The following is a 24,484-nucleotide window of genomic DNA, read 5'->3' as shown; positions in this document are numbered from 1 at the left end:
GTCACAAGCCCACGCAGGCACCGGGCCCGCCTCCACCTTCTCCCCGCTCCTTGGTCTCCCACCTCCAGTGCCCCTGGCTCTTTCCTCCATCTCAGCCCTGCCTGCCTGTCCCTGTCCCTGCCCACCCTCAGCTGGCCCCCCTGGCACCCACCCCACTGCTGGCCGCATGCAGTGCGGAGAAGGTAGGGAGATGGGGAGTCCAGAGATCCCCCAACAGAGAGTAAAGTCAGGAAGGGTCTGAGATAGGAACAGATAAGGGAGGGAGACTGTGAACTCACCTCCCCCTGAAACCTTTCAAGGTCAGAGGAGGGTTCATGAGGCTCTGAGGCAGGTGAGGAGTCCTGATGACCCCTGGGGACGGCCCTAAAGTCCGAGAGTTCCGCCATGTCACCTTCACTCTCTGTCCCTTTGCTGGGACCAAGAGGCGGTAGCCTGGGATGCCCAGCTGACACACCCAGGGCCTCACCCTTCCCCCAGGGCCCAAAGCTAAGCTCAAGCCTCCAACAGGATCATCTCTGGGCCACCAGCCACTGCGAGGACTCAGTCAACAACTACACCCCACCAAGCCTGTCCCTCACCGTGGCCGGTCATGGTGGTGAGGACCGGAGCTAGAGCTTGGGAAGGACAGAGTTCGCTTTGTAAGTGTAGCCCTATGCCTGGCACTGTGGAGTACAGCCACGAATATGCCAAATCTATGACCTGGAGGGACACCCAGTCAAGTGGGGTGGAGGGGGTCACTTTGGTGCGCGCGCGCACGCGCGCACACACACACACACGCGTGTGCACGCCCACGCACACGCGCACGCACACACTTGGTTTCACTGGCTGCCGCAGGGAAGGGGGATAAGGGGAAGGGCTGTGGCCACACCATACATTTTGCATTGCCCAAACCCTGTGAGCCCCAGGGGGAGGGAGGTAAGACTCCAGCATAATCCAAACCCCACACAGCAAACAAATCTTAGGAGGCTGCAGCCTTCACAGCCCCCAAACAGAAAGGTAGGTTGGGATTACGCAGGGAGCCTAGAGCAGTGTTGTCTAGTCCCTGGTAACCCCAAATATCCCCCCCACTCCTCCTCCTTGGAGAAATCCAATGCCCACACGTAAACCAGGTGTGCTGGTTCACAGACAGGTGCCTCATCCGGAACAAACACCTGCCTCCTCGCACCGGCTTATTCCCACCCCTTTGCATCAGCTTTCCACTCGCAAGGCTCCAAGACTTACCCAGAACAGAGAATGCAGCGGTGAGGGCCTAGCTCCCCCACCAGCTTCAGGTCAGTCCTGACTCTAACGGGGCCCTCCTTGACTCAGAAGGTCCCCTCCCTCCTGGCTACAGAGCCCTGGTCAGAAGCAATGGCCCCAGCTACCTGTGGGACACACAGTCAACTCCTGGACCAGGTCGGGGGAAATTCACTCTTTTCAGTGCCTTTCCCAGCAAGCCCAGCCCTGCCCCTCTTGGGTGGCTCCTAAAACCTCACCTGAACTATCTGTGCTTTTAAGAGTCAGGTCCTACATCACCCTTCTCCCAAGGGCACAAGACAGCCAGGTGAGACCTCGGCCTAACTCGCTGCCCCTTCACCTGGTCTTGGCTCCAGAGCCCCCCCCGACCGCTGTCCGGTGCTTTCCCAGCGGGGCTCTTTACCTCTCAGGTGAGCCGGGCTCTGCCCGCCACCCACCCCGCGCGGCGCCCTACCTGAAGCAGTAGCCGCCTGCTTTCTGCGCGGCCCGAGCCCCGGGGCTCCCGGCACTTGGGCGGCGCGGGGGCCGGGGGGCTCCGCGGGGGCTGGGGGCTGCAGGGAGGCCCGGGCTCCAGCGCCTCGCAGCACACCAAGCTCACGGTGCAACCCATCCGGCCGGGGCGCCAGCCAGCCCCTCGCCCTGGCGTCCGCTCGGCCTAGGGAGCCTGCGACGTCGGGAGGGGGACGGCGACACCCCCAGCCCGTCCCCTCCCGGAGCCTCCTTGGCCCGCAGCTCCAGGAAGCGGGGGAGCACGGAGCCCGCCAAGGGGCGGTGACACGGGCGCGGACGCCCGGACGCAGCCAGTGAGGAGGGGCGCGGTGGCGCGGGGAGGGGCGGCGCGGGGTCTCGGGACCGACCGAGGCGGCGGACCGGCAGAGAGAGAGAGAGCGCGCCAGCGGACGCGACGGGAGAGGCAGGAAGCAGATAAGGAGAGATAATGAGGGAGAGACGGGGACACGGGGCACAGAGAGGGGGGACGCAGCCTCTGCACGCGGGAGACCAAGTCCCAGAGAAGGAGAGACAGACGGGCAGGCAGTCCCCGTGGTAGGACAGAGCCAGGCTTGGGTACCGCGTGCTCCAGTGTTTACATGCGGTTCCTGGGGGGTTGTGAAACGGGTAGTCTTCGCAGATGCCCGCTCCTCTGTTCTCTGCCCCCAATACTAGCCCCTGGGAACCAACAGTGGAAAGACCCCAGCCACAAGGCGACAAAGCACAGCCAGGGTGGGAGGGCCACAGTCCGCCTGGGCAAGCCACCGGGCCCCTTCCTGGACAGAGCATCTCACCAGTGCTTTCACTTTCAGCGGTGAGCCCCAGAACTGGGGGGATGGCACTGGTGATCAGCACTCACCGGGACCCCTCAGAAGAGATGGGGCGGAGGAGGGAGACATGAGGTGGGACCCTTGTCCTCCCCTCCACACCTGCACCGCACTCCAACCAAGTGACGGTAAAGGTGGGGCAGCCTCATAGCCTCTTTGTGCCACCTGGTGGCGATAAGGAAGAAAGACAAGAGCAAGTGACCGCGATGAGAAGGGGAGAGAACTCGCAGAGCCACAATTGCCACTACCTCCTCGGTGAGTCTGGGTCCCAGTCTGTGTTTGGCCAACAAGCGAACCCACCCCAGGTCTGCCTAAGAGGAACCATCCCCCGTCTCACCATTCTGCCCCGGTGCCCTCCAGCCTGCCTCTGCCACTTCTGCCCCACAGTGTTCCACTTCTGCTCTGAGCAAGATTTCCCCCTCCTCCAGCCTGCTGGGCTGGGCGTGAGTCACTTCCCGGGCAGCAAACTCTGGAAAAGGCTGTGCAGAGTAGTGCTCTGCTTTCCATGCCCCAACCAGCCAGGCCTTCCCAGGTGAGTAGCAAGGAGACCCCTGGGTCTGGGGGCGGCCAGGAGCAAGGGCAGAGGAATCCTGGGTAGAGGTGAAGAAGGGGAGGAGGTCCATCTAGGTGTCTGTGGAGTTCATAGATCATCTGAGCTGAAAGGAGCGGCAGAGACCCTCAGTCCAACCCCTTGGTCTACAGATGGGGAAATCCAGGCCCGAGAAAGGCGAAGGATGTGCCCCAGGTCACACAGTGAGCCAGCAGCAGGGCCAGGATGGAGAACCAGGTCTCTTGACTCCCAGCACTGTGCTCCCTGAATGCCATTCCCCACCCACCCTCCCTCGTTTACCTTCCTTTCCTTCTCCCTTCCCCTCCTCTGTGTCCTAGCGCTCCTTCACTCCCACTCACTCCCAAATTCCAGCCACCACAGCATGGGAGGCAGGACACCTGGGTCTCCCACTCCATGCCTGTCTTTACTTCTGGCTCTCAGAACAAGCCCACGGGCCCTCCGGGGCCACAGTATTCCTCTCTGAGCCCTGGGACCCGCTGTGGGGGGAACAGGCTGAGATTCACTGGGGAGAGAGCAGTGGGATTAAAACCCGGTTCCCTACACACCCCCAGCATTCTGGCTCAGGCCCGACTCTGGGGCTTTGCCTTGCTTCTGCCTCCTTTTCCTCAGGAAACACGCATTTTCCATGCAGCTGGGGCCCAGGAAAGGATGAATGTGTGTCCCAGGGCTGATGACTGCCCTTGTGGGGGAGGGAGTGACAGCCCCTCAGCCCAGCGTCCACATGGCTTACACACATGAGCACTAGCAGGGTTGCTCACAGCCAGTCGGGGTTGAGAGCATGAGCCCTGCAGGCACAGGGACCTGAGTTCCAATTCTAGCTTCACCACTTAGAACTTTGTGACATTGGAAAAAACACTTACCCTCTCTAAGCCCCCCTTTCTTGGTATAAAATGGAGTCAATAACCTCCCAGGGTTATTATGGGGACTGAATAATACAAGGATGTCAGGCACAGGACACAGGGCTTGGCACCCAGGAATGGCTCCATAGGTGGGGACCACACCATCATCCTCCCGCCCTGCCTTACAAGAAAGAGCTGGGTCTTCTCCTACCAGTGAACTCGCTGTGTGACCCTAGAGATGTCACATTGTTTCTCTTGGCTGTGATTCCTCCTTTGTATAAGGAGAGAGCTGGGCAGCTGAAGCCAGAAGCTCGTTCTTGGCCTCTAGACCCACAAGGAATCACGTCCTTTTCAAATACTCATGGCAGAAGAAGGGGCTGTCTTCAAGATGACCAGTGACCTGAAGGGTGAGTGTGTGCTGAGAGAGTTTCTGGGGCCGAATTGGGGGAGAGGTGAGGGGTCTTGAGAGCCTTTCCTTCAGAGCCCTCACCGTCTGAGGTCTGATGTCCACCATCCTCCCCACAGCTGTCATCTCTGCCATCCTCCAGGGCTATGGGGGTGGGCAGCAGCCGGTGACAGACACCAGTGCTGAACTGCACAGACTCTGTGGCTGCCTGGAGCAAGTGCTGCAGGTAGGGCCCTCCCCTCCCCCCCACTCTCCCATCTCTCCAGGTCCCAATAACCAATAACCGAATGGGCTTTCCCAGATCCTGAGGGAAGAGCCACTGCCTCTCTTCATTACCACGCACTACCTCATCTCTGTCAATCGGCAAACCCTTCCTGACATCTAACCTCACCCTTGGAGGCTGTCACTGTAGCCTGGGACGTGAGGTGGGACAAGGCTGGGGCAGGGTTGGGGGGGCTGGGTCAGGTGGGGCTGTCTAAAGACAAAAGTTTCAGAGGCACAGGTGTCCTCGGGCTGGCCTTCCTCGCTTCTGGTTAGAGCCCCAGTCATCACTATCACTAGCTTTTATTGAGCACGTATTATGTGCCCAGCTAAGCCCTTTACATGCCCATCTTGTTTAATTTTCCTTCTAACCCACTGAGGTGCTTGATGACCAGCCCATCCCCCCCCACACACACACATACTCTTCCTACTTCTCTGACAATGTGCATGTACATGTGTGGTGTGAGTGTGCATGTGTGTGAGGGGTGTGTGTGTGTGTGGTATATGTTGTGTGCCTGTGTGGTCTCCTGCCAGTCTGCCCCTCATGTGCTGCACTACAGTCACACTGGCCTCCTTGATCTTCCTAAAGCAGAAAAGCACCTACCTCAGGGCCTTTGCACTTGCTATTCCCTCTGCCTGGAAAGCTCTTCACCCAGAAATTTGGATGGAACCCTTTCTCGTTTCCTTCAGATCTGGACTTGAACAGAGCCTCCTCAGTGAGGCTTTCTCTAGACACCTTAATCTACATTTTTTAACACACACACCACACATACACACCGCACACTCACACACCGCACACACATCTCACACGTGCATGCACACACCGTGCGCTTTCCACTCCCTTTCCCCGCTTTATTTTTCTCCTTATCAGTCTCCTTTCCCCGCTTTATTTTTCTCCTTTATTTTTCTCCTTATATGTTTTGCTTATTCCGTTTGTTCGTTGTTGTATCCCCAGGGCTTAAAACAGGGCCCAGCACATAGTAAGTGCTCAATAAGTATTTCTGGAATGAATGAATGAATGAGAACACTGAAAGCTCAGAGAGGTCAAGCAGCTTGCTCCCGGTTACACAGCCAGCAGGGGCAGACCAGGACCTGAAGTGGGCCTGTCTGCATGAGCCCTTTCCGCTATACTGCTCAGCGTGCTGGAACGCAGACTGTTCTGGGAGGGAACATTTCCACACTTTTCCTTTCCCTCATCTTGCTCCCAGTTTGACCAGAAAGAGCAGAAGAGCTTCCTGAGGCCTCGGAAGGATTACTGGGACTTCCTCTGCACAGCCCTGTGGCGGCAGCGGGGCGACATGGAGCCAGTCCACTTTGTCCACTCACAGGACAAGGTATCCAGGGCCAGGTGGCAGGGGAGCTGGCCTCGATATGATGGGGTCCTGCCCCCAGGTCCTTGACGAGGATGGCTCGGTGGCTGGAGGGGACACCGGCCTGCCCGAGGCTCCTTTCTCACCCATCCCAGCTCCACTGACCATAGCCCCCCTCACCTGGTCCTCACCTGTCGTTAGCCCTGCCCTCACACCCCTCCGGTCACCCCCTTTCCTCCCACAGCCTCAAGTCCCAGGACACCCTTTCTCATGCACCACTCATTCTAGCTTTTCTCCCTCTGTGCTGGCTGCGTTCCCTCTGTCCTAATACCACCATCCCCCCACTTGTCCCCTGTGTGCTGTGCAGTTGAAGACCCCGCTGGGAAAAGGCCGAGCCTTCATCCGCTTCTGTCTCGCCCGTGGACAGCTGGCCGAGTCCCTGCAGCTCTGCCTCCTGAACCCAGAGCTAACCAGGTGGGGCTACTGATACCATCCGAGCCCGTGGCCCTCCTTCGGGAAGATTCCTCTTTACCCCTAGAAGGGTGGTTTGATATCAAAGATGACTAAAATAGGGCTTCCCTGGTGGCGCAGTGGTTGAGAGTCCGCCTGCCGATGCAGGGGACACGGGTTCGTACCCAGGTCCAGGAGGATCCCACATGCCGCAGAGCGGCTGGGCCCGTGAGCCATGGCCACTGAGCCTGCGCATCCAGAGCCTGTGCTCCGCAACGGGAGAGGCCACAGCAGTGAGAGGCCTGCGTACCACAAAAAAAAAAAATAAAAAAGATGACTAAAATAAGGGTCATAAAGGGAAAGCCAAGGAAGAAAGGGCGAAGGGAAGGTTAGAGCCCCAGTCCTGGTAGCACCATGACGCTCGGCCTCCTGGTCCCCAAGGACCACCCTGTCTGGGGAACCATCCCACTGTGGTGTGCAGTGGAGGTAGATTCTCTGAGGTTGGGGGTGGCAATAGCACCAGAGCCAAAGGCCAAGGGTGCTGCTCCCTCTTAACACAGGGAGTGGTATGGCCCCCGGAGCCCTCTGCTGTGCCCTGAACTCCAGGAAGACATCCTGGACTCCCTCTATGCTCTCAACGAGGTGACCTTCGACTTGGACCTGCAACGGCCAGACTTGGATGGAGCCTGGCCCATGTTCTCAGAGTGAGTGGGGGCAGCGTGGAGGGAAGCTTCTTTTCAATGCCTGCTCCCATTACTACCACCCCCCAAAACTAACCCCAAGCCCTCAACCCCCAGCCCCATCTTTTCCTCCCTCTCTTCTTACTCCCTGACTCCCGATTCTCCACCTCCCTAGCCTTCTGTTTTCCCAGTGCCATCTTAGGATGTCCCATGGTGCTGCACAGAGAACACACTCATTAAAGAGTTGTTGGGTGGTTGGGGTAGATAGTTAGAAGGATGAATGGATGTTGAGATGTTGAAATGGAATGGAAGGATGGATGGAGGGTAGGATGCGTGGGTGGATGGAGAGAAGGATGCATGCATGAGGGTGGAAGGGCAGGAAAGTGGGATGGGTGGTGGGATGAATGGGTGGTTGGAAAGATGGGGTATCCTGCATCTGAGGACCAAGACCACTGCTGGAGAGAGGTCCAGGGTCCCCCCGCTTCTTTCACTTTCAGGTCCCGCTGCTCCAATTCCAACTGGACCCCGGGAAGAAGACCCAGAAAGATCAAAGATTCCCCTAAGGAGGTGCCTCTTCCCAACCTTCAGCCTAGTTGCCTCTTCTCTATCTCTGTTGGGACCCCCAGGTTGAGAAGTAACTGAGCCCTGACCCAGCTGGACAGAGAGGGAGAGGCCAACATGTGGACCTGGGGCTAGGGAGCCACAGAAGCCAAGGCTCATATTCGTAAGGTGGTGAGGATGTCAGGGAGAGCAGGGAACCGCTGGCAGCACCTGCAGGCGCCACTGGGGCCCCTGGGAGGAAGGAAAGCTGGGGAGGGCGACCAGAAGCTTCCAGGAAACAGCCCAGGGAGACAACCTCTGCTGGACAATTTGCAAACATCCCAGTTCAATTCAGGGAGCGATTGAAGAGCCAGATTGCCTGGTTGATATCCCAGCTCCATGCCTTCCTAACCAGGGTCCTTGGGCGCATAACTTGTCCTGCCTCACGGGGGGATCGTGAGGTCGCACTGAGACAGCCCAGGTGCCGCACAGAGCAAGGCTCCTACTCCGTGGCCAGTAAGCGGTAGCCTGTGGTTATCATCTTTCCACAAGCTTGCTTTGCACCCCCGCCAGCTTCCAGGCCCCAGGTGCAGATACTGTGACTCAGTCTCTGACCTAAAGGCGTTCCAGGTCTGCTGGGGAGACAGACCCTAAAGGAACACACCGCAACACAAGTTAAGTGTAGTGACCAGACACCCCCAGGAACGTGGGAGAACAGAGGAGGCTTCTTGACAGAGGTGACTTTTAGGGGCTGTCGGTCTATTTAAGCTTTCACCACAACCCTATAAGGAAGTATTATTATTCCCATTTTACAGACCAGAAAATGGAGACACAGAGAAGTCAAGTTCAGGGGGGAAGATCAGAGGAGAGTGGTGGGAAGAACTAAGGGGAAATCAGATCGATGCAGAAGATGGAGGTAAAGGAGGGAGAAGGATTCCAGCAAGAGGCGAGGAAGAAAAGGGCGTTGAGGAGCACTCTGCTCAGACCAAAGCCTGGGCCTCATGTCACCTGGGGTGTTTTTCAACATTCAGATTCCTGGGCCCTCCCCCAGATCTGCTGAATCAATATTTCCAGTGGGAGGACCAGAAATCCATATATTTAGCAAACCCACTGGATTAGGGCTGTGGCCTCTCCCAGGCACCAGGTTGGTGAATTGGTGCTGAGAGGGATGACGGGTTTGCGGCTTCTCTGCAGATCTCACCCACATATGGAGACCCCACAGGAGGCCACCCAGAGGAGCCACATACCAGGCAAGCCAGTTCCCTGCGAGATGCACCCAGGGAAGACAGGTTGGCTGGACTCCCCAGGTCCCAGCAACCCAAGCATCAACCCCTCTTTTTGGAAAAGAAGAAAGAAGATCCCAGGAGGCTTGGGCCTCCCCAGAGCATGTGGGAACTAGAGGGGGAGGAGCTTCAGCAAAACCAGGAGAAAGGAGCTCCAAGGACGGGGATGTGCCTGGAGAACTCAACACCTAGCATCCAGGGACAGGGCAAGGGGGCCAAAGGGACTCTGAAGGAGGTGATAGGGACAGATACTGAGGGCAGGGGGGTTTTGCTGAGTGCAGAGGGCCAGAGAACAATAGATGGAACTTATGAAGGGGAAGCAGAGAGGAGTCATACCCATAGGCTGCTGGCCTCCAGCCCCAAAGAGATGATAAGGGATGCAATGTCAGGGAGCCGTCAGGGCGGGAAAGTGCCCAGCAGCCCCAGGGAGTTCTGGGTCCTTCAGGGCCTGGAAACAAAGGAAGGCTCCACCACGGAGAAGCCCCAAGAGCAAATAGGAGTGACCAATGCAACCAGGAGAGAGGAACAAGCAGAGATGGCCTTGCAGGATGTGGTCAAGGTGAGAGCAGTTGAGCTCTGTACCTGTCTCTGCTCCCCATCTCTAACCTAGCCCACAGGTGGGTGTCTTCAAGGATGGCCCAGGGCCATTCCAGCCCACAGACCAATTTGCATTGGGCCACACAGGATCATTATGATCTGAGGATGCCTTTTGGAAGTTCTCCAGTTCATCACATGAAGAACACGCATTCTTCAGTTTACCACAATACCCACCTCTCCCTATTGCCTCACACCAGGCCCACTTTGTTCATCCTGCCCAGCCCCTGTAGGCATCTGAGTTTGTAATCCCTTCCCAACAGTTCTTCAGGGCAGTTGCTTGTTCTCAAGTTCCATAGCCCTCATTATTGGCAGGTTTCTTCCCAATATCTAGGCTCTGCTATTGCAGGCCCTACCTAATTGCTCCTGTAGATGTTTCCCTTCAAGGTCACCCAAATTGTTTTCAAGCCTTCCTTCAGCATCCTCCCTCGCCTGAGTCTTCCAGATCCTTGGGGTCTGTAACTTCCATCCTTTACCGAAGGAAGAAATGGTGGCTCCAGGCTCACCCAGGGGCAGAGCCAAGCGCCACAGCTCCCAGCGCCGTCCCCAGTCCTGCTCTCCACCCAAGGGCTGTTTCACATGGCCTGGGGTCTCACGGGGGTGTTTGTCAGGTCAGGCCCCGGGCTGGGGTCTCTGCCCTCCTCCTTCAGCTTCCGTTTCCCCTCCTTTGACCCTCTCCCTGCCCTCAGAGTCTCAGACATGGGCTGCAGAAAACCAAGGAGCAGGCCCAGCACCAGGAACAGCTGCTGAAGGAGCAGGAAGGGGAGCTGAAGGCACTGCAGGAACAGCTCAACAGGTAACCTAGGCAACCACCAGTGCCACGGGGCATGGGAGCCAGGAGGCCAGGGGGGCAGGAGGCTCACATTCACGGTCATGCCAGCAAGCGTTGCACCAGGCCCTGTGCGGGCACAGCTCTGGCATGCCGTACATACAGGAAATTGTTCCCACCCTTAGGGTGTTCCTGCCCCCCTCCCCTCCCCTCCCCTTTGCCAGCCCCCCTCCCCTCCCCTCCCCTTTGCCAGCCCCCCTCCCCTCCCCTCCCCTTTGCCAGCCCCCTCCCTCGCTGGCCTCCCTCAGTAGCCCCAGGAGAAGTCTATGTGTCCCATCCCTCCCTTCCCTCCCACACTCCCCTTTGCGCCCTTCTGCTGCCTCTTCTGGGCTCCCCTCTCTCTTTTCCGTCCACACAGCCTCCCTCTCCCACCACACTCCTGCCCCACTATCTCTCTCAGTCTCCCTCTTTGCCTCTTATTTTCCTGTTCCCTATTGTACGGTCGCTCTTTCACCCTCTTGGTTACAGTAATCATAACTATCATCACTGAGCACTTACTATGTCCCTGGCACTGTTCCAGGTGCTTCCTGGTAACAGTCTCAGGAGATCGGTCCTCCAAGGACCCCCACTTTATAGATGAGGCGGCTAAGGCTCAAAGACCCACCTAACTCACCCCACATCAGCTAGTTAGTAGAGGAGCTGAGATCCAGACCCTACAACTGTCTCCAGAACCAGCGGGCCTACAAGCTGCCCCGTCAGCCAGTATCCCCAGTGCCGGTGTGTCAGTCTCCTTCTCTCCCCTCAGCCTCTCTCAGCATCTGGCATCCTCATCCTCCCACCATCACCTTCACCTCAAGGGTCCAAAGTGCATGTTTTGTCTCTGCGTTCCCCCTCAGTCTCTCAGTGTCTCAGTTTCTTTGCCATAATTTATTTTTAAAGAAATTGTGACACCATGCAAAGATCTTCCTCGGTCTGACTCAGTCTCTCTGTGTGTCTCTCCCTTGGTCTCCACGTGCCTCAGTCTGCCCGCCTGCCTGGTCTCTCCCACTTGACTGACACCTGCCCTGACCCCCAGGGGAGCCTGCATAGCTGTGATTCAGACTGAATCACAGAGCTGTCTACTGGCTGCTTAATAGGCTGCGAGAGGCCCGGGGGCCCAGGAACCAACCCCAAAAGGCCCCCGGGGACTCCTCCCACCAGACTCTCAGCTGAGTCCTGTGGTTTGGTCAGCAAAGAATCCCATGATTCAGGCCCTAAGTGAGTGCAGGGGCCTTGCCCACTCAAGGCCATCTCTGGGAATCAAAGCAGGCTGGAGGGAGAAGCCAGGAGGCTCCAGGGAGACTGCCCAGCCCCAGGCTGCTCCCTGAGGCTGGGGGAGCCCTTGTTTCACAGACCCCTGCCCTGCCCCCATCATCCCGTCCATCATTCGGTCATTCCACAGACACTCGGAGCCAGACCTGTTCTATGTGCTGAAAATACTCTCATGGACAAAACAGATAAAATGCCTGCCCTTTTGGAGCTTACATGCCAGTGGGGGAGGCAGATGACAAATACAAGCAAGTAAAATGCATAGCATGCAGATTGGGATAAGTTCTAAGAAGAAAAAGATAAAGCAGGGAAGGGGAATGGGAAGTGTCAGGGGTGACATTTTAGATGAGGTGCCATGGCCAAGGGGGCCTCCCTGGAAAGGTGACATTTGAGTCAAGACCTGAAGGAGCTGAGGTCTGAGCCATTGGATATGTGGTCAAGGAATGTTCCAGGCAGAGGGAACAGCAAGGGCAAAGGCTCTGCAGTGGGAATGGGCATGGCATCAAGGACGCCACTGTGGCCCCAGTGGAGTGAAGGAGGGGAGGGCTGTAGGAAAAGGTCAGGTGGGTAACAGGAGACCCTAGCAGGTCATCAAAAGGACCTTGGCTTTGACTTGACTTTGAACCACTGAGAGTCCTGAGCAGAGGAGGGACATGATGTGACTGTCTGCATGTTAAAAATATGTTTCTCTGCTTTGAAAAAACAATTCAATGGTTTTTAGTGTATTCACCAAGTTGTGCGTCCATCCCCACCATCAATTTTAGAATATTTTTATCACCCCAAAGAGAAACCCTGTACTCATTAGCAGTCACTGCCCATCTCTCCCCAGCCCTCCAGCCCTAGGCAACTGCTAATCTGCCTTCTGTCTGTGTGAATGTGCCTATTCTGGGCTGACATGTGCTTCAAGGACTCAGGCCTGCTGCTCCGTGGAGCTGGTCTGTAGGCTAGCAGGGGTGGAAGCGAGGAGACTGATGACGAAGGGGAGCTGGGAGGCACTGGAGGCGTGAAGGAGCCGCTGGATCCTGGATCCAACGTGAGGTCGGGCTTCCCGAGGGATGGGTGTGGGGTGTGAGAGCAAGAAGGAAGTCAAGAATGACTCCCAGTCTTCAGTCTGACCGGCTGGAGAACTAGAGTCCCTGTGTGGCAGAGCAGGTCGGCAGGGAAGGCTCAGGCATTGGGTTAGGAGCCTGCTAAGTTCAAGACCCCTGTTAGACTCTAAGTGGATCCTTGGGTGGGCGGCTGAGTGTGGCGTTGGGGAGAGAGGCTGGGCCGGGGGACCCACCCGAGAGTCATCGGAATGCGGTGGTAAGTTACAGAAGCCCCTGAGGCCTGGACAAGTATGCGTCCCCTGGGAGCCAGGGAACTTAGACAAACCCCTCACCCCTGGGAAAGTGGCCGTGGGCTTCGAGCTGGTGACGGTATCTCACCACCAGCGAAGAGAAGGACACGGGGGCCCAGGCGGTTAATGAACAGTATTTACTGTGCCTCTGCTATGGCCACGTGGGGGGACAGAAGGGAACAGAACAGGCAGTGTCTGCGCTCACACACCTAGGGAGATGTAGGGAGACAGACAATAGATCAACAAATGGAAATACGCTGTCAGGTGGTCATGGGCCCTGTGGGGACTAGATAGAGAGAGAGGGACAGGAGAATCATCTAGAATTGGAGTCAGGGAAGCCCTGTCTGAGGAGGTGACATTTGAACAGAAATCCCAACCACAGGAAGAGCTGAACCATGCAGGTATCTCGAGAGGAGTGCAGCGGGGACCGGCAGATGCAAAGGCCCAGGAGACATGAGCTTGGGGACAAGCAGGCCTGTGGCTGGAGCAGAGGGTCCCACGTGCTGGAGAAGCAGAGGGCTCTCGTAGTCTGACTTGGGTTTCTGAAGGACTGCTCTGGCTGTGGTGTGGAGAATAGACTTAAGGTGGGCAGGGGTGCAGAGCCCCAGGCTAGACACAAAGGTGAGACACAGCAGGCCCCAGAGCAGACCAGCTGGGGGCTATAAAAATACACTTGGGCTTCTGATACCCACTCCCCAGCTGTCTGGCTGTGGGGCGCCAGGACACTGACCGTCCCTCTTCGGCCTGAGGTCCCTGATTTGCAAAAGGAGATGGTTGGACCTCTTCCAGCTCACGTGATCTGTGAGACCATCTTTCCAAGCAAATGGGTTTCCTCTGCCCTCTGCGTTAGACCTCAAAGCAAAAGAGATTAGGACAGGTACAAGTGGAAGGTCCTCAGATGGGGAATTAGGCAAACATCAAATCTTCCCCCCACCTTGGGTGGCAGCATTGAGCTCCTTGGAGGCATGCCACAGGACCATAAGTATCCACCCCTCTCTCCTACCTGCTACCCACTCAGCCCTGGTGCCACAAACCACCGGTGATCAGGGCCCTGCGTGGATGCAGGTGTGGGGAGGCAAGAAGAGATTAGAGCTGGACAGGCCTGCATTCAGGTTTTTTCTCCCCTCACTTATCAAGCTGTGTGACCCTGGGCAAGTGTTACTCCCTCTCTGAAGCTCTGTTTTCTTTCCTGTGAAATGATGATCATATCACCTGTCCCATAGATTTGTGAAAATTCAATGAAACAAGGCTATAAAGCACTAAGCTCAGTGCCGGGCACCTAGTAGGTACTCAGTAGACTTTAATTCCTTCCATGTCTTCTCCTGCCCTAGGAGTGTCTGTCACCCCCATAAATACTTTAAATACTTAAAATGCTTCAATGGCTTCCTTTGCCCTGTGATCAAACTCCACTCCTTCTGGGGCCCCTGAGGGACCCTGCCTACTTCCCACCTTGCCTCCTGCCTCCCCAGCCCTGCCATTCACGGAACTACAGTGTCACTAGCCCTTCTTTCATTTCCTCAAACAAGCCATGTTCTTGCCAACTTGCAGAACTTTGCATGTGCCCTTGGCTGGCTTTACACGGCTACCTCCTCGTCTTTCAGATCTGCTTAAATGTCGCCTTGTCTAAGAAGACCTCCTGAGCATCCCCTCCACTCTGCATCTTGGCCCCTCCTTTGTCACTGTCACACAATTACCTTACTGGTCTATCACAAAGAAACACACTAACCTCAGTGGTCACATTAGGGCCTGGCCACACCAGAGACCCAGGGATCACTGGGCAAGTAAACTAGCTTAGGAAAATGAAATCCTAATACTAAGAAACGAAGAGGCTGAAGACTAGAATGTTCGTTAAAAGTCACTTTTCCCTAAGGCTGCGGGAACTGGCCTTTTTGGAATTTTGGTGGCTAGCTGTGTCGGTTTGATTTCATGGCCCACTCAGCTTTCCTCCCTGCAGCTACATACTACATGGCTGAATTATTAAAATTATAACTCAATTCCTTGTCAAGCCTCTTCCCCTCAAACACACTCAGCCAGGGGCACGGGTACACACACACAAACACACACACACACACATACACCCGTGCGCGCGCAAGCGCAAGAAAAAGAGAAAGAGAGAGAGAGCATCCAGAGATCACAGGATGGGCACCGCCGTTGCAACACCCGCCCATCTGAGCCACGGAGTAAGAGCCTGGGACCTGGGGTTGGGACCTTTTTATTTCCAGTCCATTACATTTCTTGGAACCTTCTAGGAAGCCACTAAAGACAAAAGCAAGAGGCAAGAATAGAGCTGAAGAGTTTCCAAGCCCAAACTGAAATGGAAATTTAAGAAAGCCATAGGTTAAGATGACTTTTTTAAATTGAAAAGACAATGTAATGAAATTTTTCAAAATATTTTAAAGCCAAAAAGTCACTTCAAATCGTATACCACTTACTCCTTTTCCCCAAACACCACAAATGTTTTCGGCAGGCACAGCCCATCTGGCCTGGGTTCCCAGACACCCACTTCCCCCCAGAGAGCTGCCAGGACTGTGAACATGCCTTCCAGAAATTACATTTTAAAATGGAAATGTTTAAAAAAAAAAAAAAGAAAAAGAAGGAAAACAAATGAAAATGTTGGCTTTGCCCTCTAAAGGAACAGGCAAGGCGAGGCCCTGTTTTCACTGCTCTGAACGGTTGATGAAGAGACAATCTATAGGTGTCAGGCCACACAGTGCCTGGTTCACTGTGGTGTGTATGTGGGGGGGTGTGGTGGGTATGTGTTATGTACATGTGTGTGATGTGTGTTATGATGTGTGTGTGGTATGTGTGTGGTATGTGGTATATGTTGTGGCGTGTGTAGTGTGTGTGTGCTGTGTCATATGTGTGGTGTGCGTGCGTGGTGTCTAGTGTGGTGTGTGTGCCTGTATGTGTTGTGAATGTGTGCTGGGTGTGGTGTGTGTGTGCTGTGTTGTGAATGTATGGTGTGTGGTGTGCATGTGTGTGTGCTCACTTCAGCTGCAGGGGGCATCATCAGCTTCCCTGGTGGGGCTCCCTGTCAGGCAGAGGTCCAGCCCAGCTCAGACACACATGCTGCGCTTTTCCCTTCACAACTCAGTCTTCCTTCTGCGCCCAGGTGTCAGGAAGAGAGGGCCCGGCTACAGGCGGAGCTGGAGCACAAGCAACAGGAGGCTGAAAGGAAGGGTGCCATGTATGAGGAGGAGCTTGGCGGGCAGCGGGACCTGGTCCAGGCCATGAAGAGGCGGGTGCTGGAGCTGATTCAGTAAGGGTGGGACACTGGGGACGGGGGGCATGGTACAGCAGCTCTGGACCTTTTGTATGTACTAACTCATTTTCTGCTTTCAGCCATCCCCTGCTGTTATTCCCTTCTTTGTTTTGTTTTGTTTTTTATAAATTTATTTATTTTTGGCTGCATTGGGTCTTCGTTGCTGCACACGGGCTTTCTTTACTTGTGACGAGCAGGGGCTACTCTTCGTTGCAGTGCGCGGGCTTCTCATTGCTGTGGCTTCTCTTGTTGTAGAGCACGGGCCCTAGGCACACAGGCTTCAATAGTTGCAGCACGTGGGCTCAATAGTTGTGGCTCGCGGGCTCCAGAGTGCAGGCTCAGTGGTTGTGGCGCACGGGCTTAGCTGCTCCGCAGCATCACATTGGCTTCTTTCACTTAGGAATATGCATTTAAGTTTCTTTCATGTCGTTTCTTTTCTTTTATTTATTTATTTATTTTTGGCTGCATTGGGTCTTCGTTGCTGAGTGCGGGCTTCCTCTATTTGCGGCGAGCGGGGGCTACCCTTCGTCGTGGTACACAGGCTTCTCATTCAGGTGGCTTCTCTTGTTGTGGAGCATGAGCTCTAAGCACTCGGGCTTCAGTAGTTGTGGCACGCGGGGTTCAACAGTTGTGACGCACGGGCTTAGTTGCTCTGCGGTGTGTGGGATCTTCCTGGACCAGGGCTCGAACCCGTGTTCCCTGCATTGGCAGGCGGATTCTTAACCACTGCACCACCAGGGAAGTCCCTATTCCCATGTTATAGATGAGAAAACCGAGGGCCAGAGAGGCTGGCTTGGCCACCAAGGACACACAGCATATAAGTTGCATAGAGTCCTCTGCCTCTAAGGCAAGCTACCCTCCAACCCCCACATACACACACACCAACCAAGGTTAGGAGAAGGGAAAGGAGCCCATAGGTTAACCGAGAAGTAATCGCATGTCCTACACCTGCCTGCCTACTGGACTTCCTCAGACGACTGGGCCTGTGGCCCATCTTGGGTCAGCTGTCCTGGGTTCCAGAGGATGAGCTCACCAGGATTAATCCTAAACCACTAAGCTCACTGCAGGATGGATAAAATGTGTAAAACCTGCTTTCTACCCTTCAGTCTAGTGAGGAGATAACTCACTATATACATTATACTTTCACCTCCTTCAGGAAGTAGGAGACCATTGAACTCAGGTTCCATTAGAATCGGAAGGTTACTGAGGGATCATCTAGGACTAAATCCTCTTGCACAAAATCCAAGTGATTAAAGATGAGAAAAGGGAGAGATCAGCCTGGAAAGAAGAAAGAATTTAAGGAATTTAATTTAAATTTAATTTAAATTTAAATTTAATTTAAATTTAAGGAGCTGTCAACCGGGAGGAAGCTAATAAAAAATTAGCTATATATCTCACAAAAGAATTTAAGGTAGCTAACAATAAGACATATATATTGTGTATATGTGCATGCGTACACACATACAGACACACACACACACACAAACACACACACACACACACATATATAGTTAAAGAAAAACAGAAGATTTAATGAAAGATGAAAAATATATACTCCTGAAGTTTTAGGGTTAGAACTTAGCTCTGAACATCTTGATAGCAGGATGGAAAAGGGAAACACAGAAAGTTTCACTGTCCATTCAAAGGAGCAATACCAGTTCATCCGGAGGGACAAATGTTTTTCCTAGTGCTAAAGAAATTCATCACAAGGCCCCAAACCACATAACACAATGTTCCTCCCAGAAGCGTTGTGGAAGATATGGCCTTAAGCAAAAAAAAAAAGATGGAGCATGAAGGTTGACTTCTGTGTCAAGATGGTAGACTGACCACACGTTATCCAGTCTCCATCCTGAGATCTCACTAAAATGACTGTAAAAGAGTAAAACATAAACAGAGAGAAAGGTGAAGGAACCAACCACAAATGAGAGATTTCAGCTAATTTCCAGAAGCCAGAAAACAGATGGAAATGTGGATACTGGATTTAGCCCAAGTTAGAACTTCAGGGCCCAGAGACACCAAGAACACAGATGGCAGAAGTGAGATGAGGGGCAGAAATCAGGAAAATTAACTGATAAAGTCATTAGAAAGAGCAGTGTACAACCCGTGCTTTCTGCCTGCCTCCTCCACTGCAGAACATCTAACAGTGAGGGGCCTATCACCCAGGCAAATAACTAAAAGGTCTTTCTCTAAAGAAAGCCCCAAATAAAAGAGCAGAGCGTTCTGGCATTTGAGAGTCTGGAGTGGCAGGTAGCTCGCTACCCAATCCCTCCAATCATCCCCTTCTACTCCCTGGAGCTCTAGCAGCTTTTATTGCCTCTTTCTTTTTTTTTTTTTTTTTTTTCTTTCGCGGTACGCGAGCCTCTCACCATTGTGGCCTCTCCCGTTGCGGAGCATAGGCTCCAGACGCGCAGGTTCAGCGGCCATGGCTCACGGACCCAGCCGCTCCGCGTCCTGTGGGATCTTCCCGGACCGGGGCACGAACCTGTGTCCCCTGCATCGGTAGGAGGACTCTCAACCACTGCGCCACCAGGGAAGCCCCCGATCGCCTCTTTCTTAAACATGAAATGACAACCAAGGATCCCCAGACATTTGAAGAGAGGCTAGAAAATAAAGGGGAGTGACAAAGATAAACAAACAAAAATGATCCATCTTCCATGATGCTGTGAAAAACGACCATCAAAAGATGAGACGCATTCTTGACAATTAAAAATATGATCACTGAAATTATTTTTAATTCATTAGGATTAGAAGATAAAGATGACACAGTTTCTCAGAAAGTAGAATAAAAGCACAGATAAATGAAGACGTGAGAGAAATAGAGACATAGAGAATCAATCTAAGAGTTCTAATATCTTCTCCAACTGACAGGAATTCCAAAAAAGAAAAGAATAAAAAGGAGGTGATTATCAGATAGAAATATGAGACACTTTCCCAACTCTGATGGACATAGATCTTCAGATTTAAAGATTTCACTGAGTGACCAGCACAATAAAGGAGAGGGGTGGGTGGTAAACTACATCTAGATACATCATTGTGAAATTTCAGTAAAACAAAGATAAGGAGAATATCCTAAAAGACAGGTCCACTTATAAAAGGAGTAGAACCCAACAAATGTTAAGACTCAATGGTGTAATCCTTTCAAGTTCTGAGAAAAAGTAGCTTTTGCCCTAGAATTCTGTATCTAGCCAAACTAGGGAGTAAGTGGGGAGGTGATAGAGGAAAGACATTTTTTCAGATAGACAGGTCACATAAAATTCACCTCCCACACAGCCTTTCTTAGGAAGTTAATTAAGGATGTACTCCAAGAAAACAAGGAAATAATCCAAGAATGGAGAAGAGGCAGAATTCAGGGAATAGTAGCTCTAGCCCATGAGAGAAGAAAAGGGAATTCCCAAGATGACAAGGGGGCAGCAAGCCCAGGAAGCAGTCAGTTCAGGTTATAGCAGAAGTATTGAGGGCCCAGGAGGGAGGTCTCAGGGGAGAAGAGCATTAGAAGAATATCTGATATGATGAAGAATTAGGGGCGTGGGGGATTAGGCTATGTTAAAGGCAAGTCATGCAAAGAGCAAAGAAAGGCAATTAGAAAGTCCTAGAAAAACAGAAAATTTACAAGAAGGGAAATGTTACATCTTAGCTTCAGTTGATGCAATATGCTTACATATTGTCTGATAATGTAAATACTATTCATTGATTTTTTTTCAGTATTGGAATCAACCTAAAGACAAAGCACAGAAAACAATCATAATTATAGAACAAACCTAAATGTTACCACCTAAACAATATTAAGTATAGAACAGAATCCAACAGGAATTTCTGTGAAGATGGAGATGTCCTGATTTTGCCCTGTCCAATATGGTAGCTACTAGTCCCACGTAGCGATTGAGTACCTCAATGGCTGGTGCAACTGAAGTTTTAACTTTATTTAACTTTAATTAAGTTAAATATACACCTGATATCACTTATATGTGGAATCTAAAAAATACAACAAACTAGTGAATTAAACAAAAAGAAGCAGACTAACAGATACAGAGAACAAACTAGTGGTTACCAGTGAGGAAAGGAAAGGGGGAAGGGACAACATAGGGGTAGGGGATTTTTTTTAAAGGGGGTTATTATGGGATTACATGAAATCATGTGTGTGAAACTTTTGAAAATTGTAAAGTACTGTAGAATTTAAAGAATCATTAAATTTAAAAATTAATAAAATAAAAAGTTAAATATACATCTAAACAGCCACGTGTGGCTAGTGGGTACCACATTGGATGTTGCAGGAATAGATAAGTTAGGAGGTTGAGAAGGAGGAAGCTGAAGAGCAGGGATGCTGGCACCATCGTAGTACAGAACGGCAGTCGTATGATGCTATCTACAGTCAATGAATGAGTGAGAAATAAATGTGTGAGTATATTCTGTAAAATTCCAACAGTAACCAATAGAGGAACCAAAAATGGGGATATAACTGCACTGGGAGGAAGGAGGAGGAGTTAGTGAGGATGGTAATAAATAACCCATATCCTCAAATGTTAAGACTTGATGGTGTAATGCTTTCAAGTTCTGAGAAAAGCCGGCTTTTGCCCTAGAATTCTATATCCAGCCAAACTAGGAAGCAAGTGAGGAGGTGACAGAGGAAAGACATTTTTTCAGATAGATAGGTCACATAAAATTCACCTCGCACACTGCCCTTCTTAGGAAGTTAATTAAGGGTGTGCTCCTTGTGATGTCAAGGAGCTCTATGGAAGATGTTCTTTCTTGATAAATCACGGAGGAGGAATATGAGCATATTACTTAAATATGGAAATAATATCAAGGAGAAAAAGCTAAAGCATGTAGGAAGTGGTTTGCTACTGAGTATGGGAAGGAGGTATATCTATTGCCTTTTGATATAAGTCCTTCCATACTGTTCGATTTTTAAATCGTACGTGTGTATGTCATTTTGATAAAAATGTTGAACAACCCATATTCTTAAACATTCTTTAAAACAACAGGATAGTTTTGCAGGAGCATAAATATATGTAACCACATATGTTACATGTCTTTCTCCATCACTATGTCTCTTTCTTGGTGTCTCCATCTTTCTCCATATTTGTCTCCCTCTCTGTCTGTGTCTCTGTCCCTGTCTGTCTCTGCATCTTTTCCCCTGTGTCTTTCTCTCTCCCTCTACATTGATCTCCCTGTCTGCTTCTCTGTGTGTCTCTGTCTCCTCCAACTCCCTGACTTCCTTTTTTTCTCTCTGAGTGCCTGTCTCTCCGTCCCTCTTTGTCTCCCTCTCCATTTCTGTGTCTCTTTCTGCTCCACTGTCTCTCATCTCTTTTGGTCTCTTTATGTGTATATCTCTGTGTGACTCCCTCTCTGTCTCTCTCTTCTTTGTTTCTGTGTATCTCTTTCTGTCCCTCTCCATCTCTCCATCTGCGGATTTCCATATTTCTGTCTTGTGTGTGTGTGTGTGTGTGTGTGTGTGTGTGTGTGTGTGTGTGTGTGTTCACCTCCACCCACCCATCAGAGAGAAGGATAACCTGTGGCAGAAGGTCCAGCATCTCTCTTCCTTGGCCCCTGGATGCTGTGTTGTCTGTAACAAGATCTTTGGTCGGCTGTCTCGGCGGTACCTGTGCAGGTAATGGGGGGGGGGTACAGAATCCTTCCTCTGGGACAACCCAGTTTCCACCAGCCCACAGCCCGCTGCCCACTCCAGGGAAGGGAGGGACACAGGAAATAGGCATTTATGAAAGGCCACTTAAAGCTGGCTACTCATTTTACCCGACACTGCAGAGACATGAACAAGAACAGTGGAAAGGGGGCAGACAAGGTATGGCATCTGGAAAATGGGACTGGGTAACCCTTCCACAAATAGACTGATTAATCGATCAGCTAATCTCATCTGGGAAGAGATTTCCTGTACAGAGGAATCTGCTTCCCTCACCTTGCCCTGGAAACACAGTGGCAGGACAAACAGCAAGAGAGAGGACAGTGGGCTGTCAGGAGAACCTGCCATTTGGAGTTAGAGGACCCTGGAGGGGTGGGGCATTGGGACCCCTTTTAGGAAAGGGAAGGCCTCCTGAAACAGACCCAGGGCTATTCTGCTGGGAGATGGGAAACACACAGGTGGACACAAAGATGCTCGAACCCCATGACCCCCTCCCCCATACGCACCCACACATACCCACTCTACCGCGTCTGCTCCCCAGGCTTTGCGGAGGCCTGGTTTGCCATGCCTGCTCTGTGGATTTTAAGAAGAAGGAGTGCCACTGCCCACCCTGCTCCCAGAGGAGAGAAGCCCAAGTCCTCTGACTGAGACCTACCCACCCCACCTGATCGGCCGTCCCCTCGGCCCTTCCCAGCCCTCTTGTCTGACCAGTCCTGCTTTCTAGAAGTTGGCCATCTAACGTGGACAGCACTTGAGTGGACAGACCGTGGTGTGGAGGATGGAAGGAGCCGGGCTGGCAGTCAGGAAAGAGGTTCTAACCCTGCATCTCCCACTGGGTGACTTTGGCAAAGCTGTCAGGCTTTTTCCATAACATGAGGGAGTGGGCACCACCCTCTCTAAAGTCCCTGCAGGCTCAAAGTCCTTGTCCAAGAATAAGGCCCGGTGGCCCTGACGTTTCTCCTCTGCACTCCCTTCTCAGCCAGCCCATCCTTCATGATACATGGGAGCTTCCTGTCTGCTGTCTCCTTCGGAGGTCTGCTTTCATTCTAAACAGCTTTCTTTAGGTACTATTAATGTATAATACACTTCACATAAACCTGATGAGTACAGTCTGATGAGTTTTGCCTTTAATATACACCCTGAAGCCATCACCATATTCAAAATAATAGACACACCCATCAGCCCCGTTTCCTTGTGCCCTTTGTCATCTCTCCCTCCCCCCACCTCTCCCCATCCCCGGGCAGCCACTTACTTGCTTTCTGTCATTAGAGACTAGTTTGCATTTTCTAGAATTTTGTATAAATGGAATCATACAGTATATACTCCTTATTATCTGCCCTCTTTCACTTGGCATCATTATTTTATCATCCGTGTTGTAGCATATATCAAGTTCCTTTTTACTGTTGAGTAGTATTCCACTGCATGGATATATCCCAATTTATTTACACATTCACCTGTTGTTGATACTTGGGTTGTTTCTAATTCCAGGTTATTACAAATAAGTTTCCCATCTTCACCTGTGCACAAATCTTTGTATAGACATATACCTTTATTCCTCTTGGGTAAATGCCTAGGAAATGAAATGACGAGGTGGTATGGTAGGTGTATGTTTAACTTTTAAGAAATGGCTGAGGGCTTCCCTGATGGCGCAGCGGTTGGGAGTCCGCCTGCCGATGCAGGGGACACGGGTTCGTGCCCCGGTCCAGGAAGATCCCACATGCCGCGGAGCGGCTGGGCCCGTGAGCCGTGGCCTCTGAGCCTGCGCTTCCGGAGCCTGTGCTCCGCAGCGGGAGAGGCCACAACAGTGAGAGGCCCGCGTACCACAAAAAAAAAAAAAAGAAATGGCTGAGTTATTTCCCAAAGAGATTGTACGTTGTACCTTCCCACCAAGAGAGTGTGGGAGTCCCAGTTACTCCCCAGGGTGTCTGGTTTGGGGGGCAGGAGGGGAGGCTTGAGCCTTTCTGCCCTTCCCTTCCAACCACTATGCTGACTGGATGGGTCCCAAGTTGTGAGCACCCAGAAGAAGGGGCTGATCTAGGTAACTCTCTATGCAGTGCTTACTCAGCTAGACTTTAATATTAAAGACAGTTGATGAGGACTCGTTTAGCTCCATGGTACAAGATCATATCCCCTGACTGCCGAAGAAGTCTTACACGAATTATGATCATTCAGTGGTCACCCAGTTGTGGTGCTTTTGACAACGCTGTTTCAGAAGAAGTGTGGGCCCCACTGTATGACAAGGCGATTAGCTGCCCTAGCTGGGCTCCAGGGCAGACTTTGTGGTCCCAAAGAGGCATGCATGCTATCTCTGTCCCCTCTGCCTCACGCAGACTGCCAAAGCCTCTGCCCAAGCCTCTGCAGCGGTTGGGCAACCCTGTCAATCTGACCAGAGCCCATGCACCGCCCCTTGGGGTAGGCCGCCCAAAGTTGCATCCCATTACCATCTCAAGAGGAAGAGTTTTGTAACAGCAGTTCCTGCCCTGGAGAGCTGGTGAGAACTTCTCCTTATCAAAGGCAGTGAGGAGGTGGGGGGCAGGGATGGAGGGAGTAAGGGGCAGAGCTGGGGCTCCCGGAGCAATCAAGGCAATAGAATCACCCCTGCCCTAAAGGACAGCGGTCCCTTTCTGGAGGTTCGACTTGCTCAGACACTGTTATTAGGGCAGGTTCTTATTACTGCAGAAT

General features: G+C 52.4%; 1 protein-coding gene across 2 annotated transcripts; it reads left to right on the top strand.

The window, feature by feature from the left end:
• Nucleotides 1-1,917: 1,917 nt before the first annotated feature.
• On the top strand, nt 1,918-23,285 carry RUFY4 (RUN and FYVE domain containing 4). 2 transcript variants are annotated; one of them, XM_060152151.1, is made up of 14 exons: nt 1,918-2,039; nt 2,538-2,807; nt 2,940-3,084; nt 4,242-4,369; nt 4,488-4,594; nt 5,838-5,963; nt 6,307-6,413; nt 6,950-7,093; nt 7,567-7,636; nt 8,804-9,451; nt 10,176-10,282; nt 16,015-16,161; nt 21,662-21,772; nt 22,344-23,285. In XM_060152151.1, exons 4-14 carry the CDS (start codon nt 4,324-4,326, stop codon nt 22,444-22,446), a joined length of 1,716 nt encoding a protein of 571 aa, XP_060008134.1. In that variant the 5' UTR covers nt 1,918-2,039; nt 2,538-2,807; nt 2,940-3,084; nt 4,242-4,323; the 3' UTR covers nt 22,447-23,285. The 2 variants fall into 2 exon arrangements, with proteins under 2 accessions (XP_060008134.1, XP_060008132.1); XM_060152149.1 differs by lacking the exon at nt 1,918-2,039 and having other exon boundaries at nt 2,163-2,807; nt 2,981-3,084.
• Nucleotides 23,286-24,484: the final 1,199 nt, after the last annotated feature.

This window comes from Lagenorhynchus albirostris, chromosome 6 (genome assembly GCF_949774975.1).
Source record: "Lagenorhynchus albirostris chromosome 6, mLagAlb1.1, whole genome shotgun sequence".
Classification (NCBI taxonomy): domain Eukaryota; kingdom Metazoa; phylum Chordata; class Mammalia; order Artiodactyla; family Delphinidae; genus Lagenorhynchus; species Lagenorhynchus albirostris.
This window is presented reverse-complemented; position numbering and strand designations above follow the sequence as displayed.

Excerpts from the sequence above, each read along its gene's own strand:
- RUFY4 (XM_060152151.1), top strand. The coding sequence starts at position 4,324 with ATGGCAGAAGAAGGGGCTGTCTTCAAGATGACCAGTGACCTGAAGG. Across the intron at positions 4,595-5,837 it reads GCCTGGAGCAAGTGCTGCAG|TTTGACCAGAAAGAGCAGAA; the intron begins GTAGGGCCCTCC and ends TCTTGCTCCCAG. Across the intron at positions 9,452-10,175 it reads CCTTGCAGGATGTGGTCAAG|AGTCTCAGACATGGGCTGCA; the intron begins GTGAGAGCAGTT and ends CCCTGCCCTCAG.